This window comes from Coffea arabica, chromosome 6c (assembly GCF_036785885.1).
Source record: "Coffea arabica cultivar ET-39 chromosome 6c, Coffea Arabica ET-39 HiFi, whole genome shotgun sequence".
NCBI classification, from domain to species: Eukaryota; Viridiplantae; Streptophyta; class Magnoliopsida; order Gentianales; family Rubiaceae; genus Coffea; species Coffea arabica.
This window is the reverse complement of record NC_092320.1, coordinates 1,075,635-1,084,114: the sequence shown is the minus strand read 5'-3', so window position 1 is coordinate 1,084,114 and position 8,480 is coordinate 1,075,635. Positions and strand designations below refer to the sequence as shown.

Sequence of the window (8,480 nt, the reverse complement as noted above, 5' to 3'; positions counted from 1 at the left end):
GCTCGTTAACATGGAGTGGAGGCTCCTTGAAAGCCCAGGAGTTGTAGCGGGGTGGGGGACCCGAGTGGGGCCCCTGCTCAAGGGAAAAGCGAGCCAAGCCCAAGCGTGGATTGTGGTAGTGGAAGCGCGCGGTGGACAATCGGACGGACCAGGCTGAGAGTCAAAGCCGTCCATACCCTTTTTTTCCTTTTTTTTTTTTTGGGTTGCGTAACCATTAACCAACTAGTACTTCTTCCAATGATTTTCCTACTTTGACTGCGGTTGTCACTTGAATGAATCTCAGGCCCTTTTCGTTGAATTGAATCTTTTGTTTTTTGCCCTTCCGAATTTACTAAAATACCTCTCGCCGTTTCTCATCTTTGCCCTCTCTGGCTGGTTTGCCCTACTTTATGGCAAATCTAATATTATTGTTATCATTTTATTGACCACAAATTTAAAAAAAAAAATAAAAATTACTGTTATCATTCGTACAAGATAGCCGATGCCCTAAAAATACTCAAAATATTCCTAAAAATTTACCCAAAAATACACACATGGGACAAAAATCCCAAAATATTTAAAACTCTTACATTATGTGTGTTCTGGACAAGAAACTATTTGAAATCATTATTGTAATATTTTTTACAATATGATATATGTGAAACAAAAAAATTGAAAAGGTAAAAATGTGTATTAGAAAGTCCATTTATAATGCAAGTAAATTAGCTATTTTCTCAATCGACCTCAATCTCCCTTTCTGTACTCCATACCCTATCTTCTGCTCCCCCTCCCCTTCTCTTTTCCCTTGAAATTTCCTTTTCCATTGCCCATTTTCTCTCTTCTTCTTCTTTTTTCCATCACCACTTCTTTCCTCATTCTTCTCTATCTCCTCTTATCCTCTTTTATCCTAGTTTGCTATGAGAATAGATCATTATTGACTTGGCCATGCAACCCGATTGTGAAGGATAAGAGCAATGGGTGAAGTAAAAATAAAGGGGTAGGAGAAGAGGTGGGAAAACAAGGGAAGGGATGGAAGGGCGAGAATGGAACAATCAAGGGAAAAGAGAGATGGCAAGGTATTAGAAGTCCGTTTGGATTCACTTGTTATTCAAAACATGAATAAAACAACTCCAAAACACCTCATTCATACAATATATAAAAAAACAACTCACAAATATACAAAAAAATTAAAGAAAATAAATTCTATAACATCTTTCACCTATTATCACCATTTACCGCCAATTCCACCCACCACTGCTACAACCCCCTCCTTCTCCCTTTCTCCTCTCTCTTATTCATCCTCTTCTATTCCCCTCCCCTTTCTCTTCCATGCCACCCCCGTCCCTCCCTTTCTCCCTTCCCTGATTTGGCTTCAACTAGATGGTGATAGGGAAGAGGGTAGGAAAGGAGCCAGATTGGGGGAGGAGGAGAGGGATGGGTAGAAGGTGGCAGGGAAGAGAGGGGGGGGGGGAAGGGGTAGTGGCTGTGGTGGTAGTTTGTGAGTGGTATGTTAATTTGTAAAAAAGACTCTAAAAATGTTTTAAATTTTAAAAAAGGCCAAAAATATATTCCAAAAATTCCTCAAAAAATAGTATAAAAAACAGTCACAGTAAAAGTTTTTCGTACACGCTGTTACAGTAAAATATTTCAAAAACAGTTAGTCCAAACAAAGTTACTATTTTCACAATACTCCTAAAACACCACATCTAATGATTTATTTATAATTTTATATGTATTAAGTAAAAGGCATAATATAACACATTAGGAAACAATATAGAAAGAGCTAATAGAAAAGCTACTACATCCAAACGGACCCTTAATTATTTCTTTTTTTTTTTTTAAAAAAAAAAGCCCTCAAAAAATTACTAAAACTTGTTGTATGACAAATATTTTCCACATCTTTTTTTTTTTTGTAGGGGAAGCCTTTATTTTTTGTGGTTTGAAAATGTGAATAATGAAATATAACAACCAAGGTAATTTGCAAAGATTTTGATGATAATTGTCCAAATGCGGAAATGATGTAAATCAAATTTTTTCGTGGTTTGAAAGTGTAAATAATGAAAGATAACAACCAAGGTAATTTGTAAAGATTTTGATGATAATTGTCCAAATAGAAATGATGTAAATCAACTTTGTAGCTTAGTATATAATTTTAAATCATTTAAAAAAACTTTTGTAACTCGTTTTATGTAAAAATAAGAAGTTTGAACACAGTCAATGAATTGAATTTCTTAAATGTATAATCAAGTGGAGGAAGAAAATGAGGTAATTTGCTAATTTGTTATTAAACTCAAATGAAGACTTGTTAAAAACCTCACTTGGTTTAGGGTTTAGGAAAATACAGCAAAAGTGAGACTGGAAGATGGGAACTAAATTTGTAAGTACCGGTGAAAATGAGAGGACATTAGAAAGGCTTAATCACGTATTGTTCCCTTGTAATTAAATGTTAGTAGTAAATTCCCTCTATATTCATAAAATCTACAAATTACTATTTGATGATAATAGTGTAATGTATTTGGATAATAAATGATAATTATGTCTTTATTGTTAGAATAACGTCAAATGATCATTCAAAATTTTCTTTTTCTTCTTCTTGTTTTCTTTCTTATTGTTTAAATTTCCGTTTATTCTTTCTCAATTCCTACTATAAGGTTCTGATTTTAATAACAATGTGCTAAAAAATTTCTTATGGAAAAATTTAATTATTATAAGAAATTTAATTCCTGGTATGCATTTATTGATATTCGATGTAAAAAATAGGAATAATGACACTTTGCCCTTCTCAATAACAAAAGATAAGTACTTTATCCAACTAGGAATATTTTGTTTGGTGTTTTATCAAAGAGAAAAATGACGTGACGAGGTTTTGTCTGAAAAAAAAATAAAAAAGAAAAAGAAGCAAAATGACTGAATCATGTTTGTCGACAAGTCTACCTTTTTTGTCATTGACAACCAACGTCATTTATTTCCCAAGTATAAAGGAACATACACTTTTTTTTTTTTTTTTTTTTTCAGAACAAAAGATCAACAATATCACAAATAAATAAATAAATAAATAAAAGAAGTTGAACAGTCAGAAATGTTCATAAGTCCGGCACTCGGCCCACGGAGCAAAATTTATTTAGATGAATATATAAGATGATGGTTATGCGATAATTATTAGTTTTAATGATGACCAAAGATTTTTAGTTAGTTTTTAATTATGCATTATTAAAATTATTTTTTAGAGAATATACTCTGACTATTTGACCATGTGGGCATCGTGATTTTGTGTCCAACTACGAGAATCGAATCAGTTCTCACAATTTTGGTGCGGGGGTCGGGCACCTGACCCGACTGTTCTGCTATTTTTTGTTTGCCATTGTTTTTTTTTTTTTTGAATGAAACCTGTTGTGATATTGTTGATCCTTTGTTCAATGGCAGAAAGGGTAGACTAGTTAACAAACGAAAGTATTTGTTACGTCTTTTTTTTTTTTATTTTTATCTCTGATAAAATTCCAAATGAAATATTTCTAATTGAATGAAGTGACAATTGTTTTGATTGAGTGGGAGGCCCCCCCACCCCGCGGCCCCGGGGGGGTGGGGGGGGGGGAGAGTGACGAAGCTTCAGATAAATATCTTACTTATATTAGCAGCATAATACGGTCTCGTAGGCACCAATATTTTTACTTAGTTTTACAACGTTATAATTATTTTTTTTATGAAATAACTAATTCATTTTTTTTTATAAATATAAAAAAAATTCGAAAGAAAGATGTTGTTGAAAGAGATGCCAAAAATGGTGAATTGAGGGGATCATAGGGGTAGTGTGTCACTGTGCTGGGGCGGGTGGTCCCACCCTGGGGGCTTGGTTGGTTTGACCACTGCCGCTTTGCCCACAATTCCTACGACTCTCTCTCTCTCATAACTTCGCCAACCTTTTGCTTTATCAGCAAAAAAAAAAAAAAAGAAAAAAGAAAAAGAAAAATCGCTTTGTTCCTTTCCTCATCCTACGCCAGCACTAGCAGACTAGTCTAGTTAGTATTTCATTGAGATAGAGAAATTTTGCTCCCCACCCAAAAAATTCCAAAATCAAGGCCCTCGAAATTCATCATCAAGATTGGATTTTTTCTCCTTTCTTTCACAAATCGGGAGGTTTGAGATTAGAAAATGGAGATCTAGTCTACTTCGGTTCAAACTGTCCTCAAAGATCAGCTCAATTTTTGGAGGAAGGGATCATTTGTCTCCACCCCAAGGTTTGCTTTGGATATGCTATCTACTACTACTTGTATCTATTTCTTCCCTCATTTGTTTGGATTCTTTCTCGTCTTTCTTTTTTTTTTGGGTTCTCTTGAATTTTTGGATTCATGTCTGCTCTCGCTATGCTAGCCCCTTAGGAAAGCCGCAACTTTCACCCAGGAGATAACACAAATAGCAGTAATACCATGACTCTGTTCTTTTTCTCTATTATCCACCCATCTTTTCGCTTTCCTAGATTGAAATTTTAGTCATTGAAATGCTACTATATTGTTTAACTGCCTGCTTGTTTGTTGGAATACTATTACTCTTTCCCTGCCAAAGTTGTTTCTTGGACTTTCTGAATCCGGGGGTTCTCTCTCTGTCTCTCTTTTATTTGTATATGTTGCCATCTGAATCTGGGGATCATCGGTTTATAACTGGTAGTAGCCTACCGAACGAGTACATCCCGTTACCTTCGTGTATGCCTATTTGTACAAATTATGTTGAACTGAATTTTAGGACGATCACGCATCTGAAAACCAGTGGTGACATTTTTTAAGCGGGAAACACTCACTGTTCCATTTGCTTAAACACATGGTAGTCCTCTCTGGTTTATCACATTCTTCTTTTTTCTTCACTTCCTTATCCCTTTTTATGGGAAGGACATGGTGAATTCCTAATCTGAACACCATCTTTGTTTGCCTAATTATTCTTTGCATTTTGTCCCCATGCAAGTGCCATTCAGCTGTGCATATCCATTCTCTTAGTACTTTGATTGATATGATGGTAACAGACATACAGAGCCATGTGGCATAGTATTGTGCCTTAATTGTATCTATCGGTTCATTTGGCTGGAAACAGATAAAACCTGGATTAGTTCTTTCTCCGCAACATGGGTTGTTTCACAGTTCTGAAGAGCAAAAAGAAAAAGATGGAGCAGATCAATTACTCCATCAAATCCATCCATTCTCAGGAACATTCACCTACGACTTTGCCTGAACCGCAAAAGCATACGAGGTCATTGCAATCTGCACCTCCAAGTTTCAGAACTAGAGTAAAACCTGTCCAATCCAATACCAAGCAAACCAACAGTAGGATGCGAGCTTTATCTGCCCCTTCAAGCCTTGTTGTGGCTGAAGATACCCTGATATCAAATGAATGTGAAGAAGTAGATGAATCCAAGAGTCGCGTTGGATCTAAGAAAGAATACCAGCCAGCAAGTCCTCAACCTCTTCCTCTGCCGTCACCTCAGATTGTTGTAGCTTTGAAAACTATGGCAAGCTTTAAAGGGGGAAATGCCAGTGGTCCTCTAAATGCCTCTGGACCCTTGCCTTTGCCCCCAACTCCACCTCCAACAATGTCCCCTTCTGGACCCCTAAGAAATTTTTCGTACGAAGAAATAGCTGTTGCTTGCCATAATTTCTCTCCTGAGTTATGCATGTCAGAAGGGCTTTCTTCAGTGATCTACAGAGCCTCTTTTGGGGAAGAGGCTACTGCCTCCAAAAAGCTTGAAGCCACAATCACCCGCCTTCACGCATCTAATCAGGTAGTACATGGTTGTTCATCTCTTCTTTGTTTTTTCCTTTTCCATGGTCATAGCTGATTTTTACTTTACATTATGCTTCTGGTTCAAAATCAGTTCTTTGGTTCCCCACTTAAGTTTGTTGACATGCTTTTATTGGAGGGCTGCTCCACAGTCGTAAGTCCAGTGAATACCTAACCAAGTGATCGTCAAGTGTATGCATGTACACTTGACGTGTGACATTTAGTTTGGCAAAACAGCTCTTTTAGCTTCTTTTTTTGTTTGGTTGGGGGGGGGGGGTTGTTGGAGGGGGGATATTATGAATTTCAATACACCTTCACTGTCAGCTTTTGCATAACTTCAATATCAAAATTGGTTTTCCAGGGCTTAAAGGAATTTGTCAATGAGGTGAATACTCTTACCTCTTTACAACACCCCTATCTTTGTAAGCTGCTTGGTTATCATGCGCGTGAAGGATCAGAACACAGGATGTTGGTTTATGAAAGACTTTTCCATGGAAGCTTGGACCGGCTTTTACATGGGAGATCAGATGGTCCTCCGATTGACTGGAATGCCAGGATGAAAGTTGCTTTATGTGCTGCACAAGGTCTCACATTCTTGCATGAAGAAGGGCCTTTCCAGGTACCGAAAATTTATGTCAGAAGAAGAAATAGGAACCAGGAAATTTGGCGCTAAAAGGAACTTTTTTCTTAAGCTTCTGGTGTTAATATAAGTATATAACTTCAGTTTTAAGTGTCATACTATATCCTTCTATCGGTCTTAGAAGTATCCTAATTTAAGTTTAAATATTGGATTAATCTACTATACACTAACAGTGTATACACTTTCATTATTGGATGCATGACACGTAATCTAAATTTGAATTTGAAACTCAAATTTTGCATATGTGTCGTGCATCCAAACATGATAGTGTATACACTGTCAGTGTATATAAGATTAACTCTTAAATATTTATCCCTGTCATGATATGCAGTAATTAATTCTGTTTACTTCATGCCTTCCTTTAATTGGCAGGCTATGTTCCATGAATTTTCAACTGCCAATGTACAGATTGACAAGGATTTTAGTGCAAAGTTGTCGGGATATGGGTGCATTAGCCACATTCCTGAGACAGACATCTCAAGTAGTAATTCAGTAAGCAATGCTATTCTACATGCTAATGGTTTCTTTTTGTCATTTCTTACCCTGTTCATCTTCTCCCTGTCCACTTTTTACTTTTTACTTTTTTTTTTTTAAATAAATATTGAACTTTCCAATTTTTGTTTTGTTCGAATGGTTAAATTGGACGAGTTTGATTTAAGTCATCTTATTAAAGATAGACAAGCTGTATTGAATATTCAAGTTCTAGTTGTTCCCATATTGGTTTGGGTATAGTTTTTTGAAACTAGTAGTAAGGAAAATAAATTGCTACTGAAGATAGAAAAATCAAATCAAAATTCAGGGAAAACTCCCAAAGTTTGGTGGGCATGACATGGTGAGTTACTAAAGAATACTTTTAACTTTATGATATTGACCTCAAAAGGTGAATGTTTTGTTAAATTGATTTATGCTTTTGCAAGGTTATATTATCCAGAATTCTAACTCAGCGGTGAACATATTTGATTCATTTTTGGTTTCATTTGTTTGGAACTCCTTGCTTGTGGTCTTTACCAATTCTAGACTGTTAATTTTGGCCTCATTATCCATCCACTCAGGCACTGGCAAATCTTTCACTGGAGACACTAGAGAGGGGGCTGCTGACTCCTAAGAGCAACGTTTGGAGTTTTGGGATTTTGCTGCTTGAATTGCTTACAGGAAGAAAAAACCTCGACAGTCGTCGTCCAAAGGAGGAAAGAAATTTAGTAAAATGGAGTAGGCCTTTCCTAGCTGATGATTGCAGACTCTCACTGATCATGGACCCTCATCTCAAAGGTCGGTTCCCATCCAAAGCTGTAAGGACTGTGGCTGATATTGCTCAAAAATGTCTTCAGAAGGATCCATCAGTGAGGCCCACCATGAGGATTGTTGTGGAGCATCTCAAGACTATTCAAGATATGAAACATACTTCTAGGTTTCCATTGCAAGAGCCTGGGGCAGTTAGTGGAAAACACATATCTAGATCACCTAGCCTTAATGGAATCGTTATGCCGGTGCCCAGGTCAACTTCTTATCCATCTCCCCCAGCAACCAGGCCATCAATTTCGCTGACTACGCCAATTGTGTTGCCTTCATCTCTTCTTCCGCGAACTTGTTCCTCCGCTCTCTCCTTGGATGAAGTTGATCAGCAGGAAAGCCAGAAATCATCATCCTCAACTGTTCCAAGGTCCAGCGTGGAAGGATTTTGAATGTTAATAGAGAGCATTTTTTTTTTTCATTTTTTAGGTATATGAGTAGTAGTTTACAAGATATATAGAAGATAAAAGATGTGTCTGCTCTTCTTCCCGTTCCTCCAGAACATGAGGTGGGGGGATGATTTTTTGTAGATAAAAAAATGTCTTGTTATAATGGCATTCTCTTCCTTTGCGGTATTTGTTGTGACCAAGATGCAAATGACTTATCCCACATTGCTTCATTCCATTTCCTTTGCGGTGACTCAAGACTGCCCCATTAGCTTAGTTGAAAATTTTCAGGTGAATGTTACAGGAAAATGATACCTAGTGAAAATATAATACAAACTACAGGCTTCAAGATTTCTACTTGCAGGACTTTTTCCAGCCCACACTCTGTATGTGCACCCAAGCATGGAGATACACGTATACTG

At 36.8% G+C, this 8,480-nt stretch overlaps 1 protein-coding gene across 2 annotated transcripts; it reads left to right on the top strand.

The window, feature by feature from the left end:
* Window positions 1-3,944: 3,944 nt before the first annotated feature.
* Window positions 3,945-8,247, top strand: LOC113691369 (probable serine/threonine-protein kinase PBL11). 2 transcript variants are annotated; one of them, XM_072051803.1, is made up of 5 exons: window positions 3,945-4,214; window positions 5,059-5,743; window positions 6,104-6,361; window positions 6,791-6,874; window positions 7,435-8,247. In XM_072051803.1, exons 2-5 carry the CDS (start codon window positions 5,090-5,092, stop codon window positions 8,062-8,064), a joined length of 1,626 nt encoding a protein of 541 aa, XP_071907904.1. In that variant the 5' UTR covers window positions 3,945-4,214; window positions 5,059-5,089; the 3' UTR covers window positions 8,065-8,247. The 2 variants fall into 2 exon arrangements, with proteins under 2 accessions (XP_071907904.1, XP_027065279.1); XM_027209478.2 differs by having other exon boundaries at window positions 3,948-4,214; window positions 6,755-6,874.
* The last annotated feature ends 233 nt before the right edge of the window (window positions 8,248-8,480 follow it).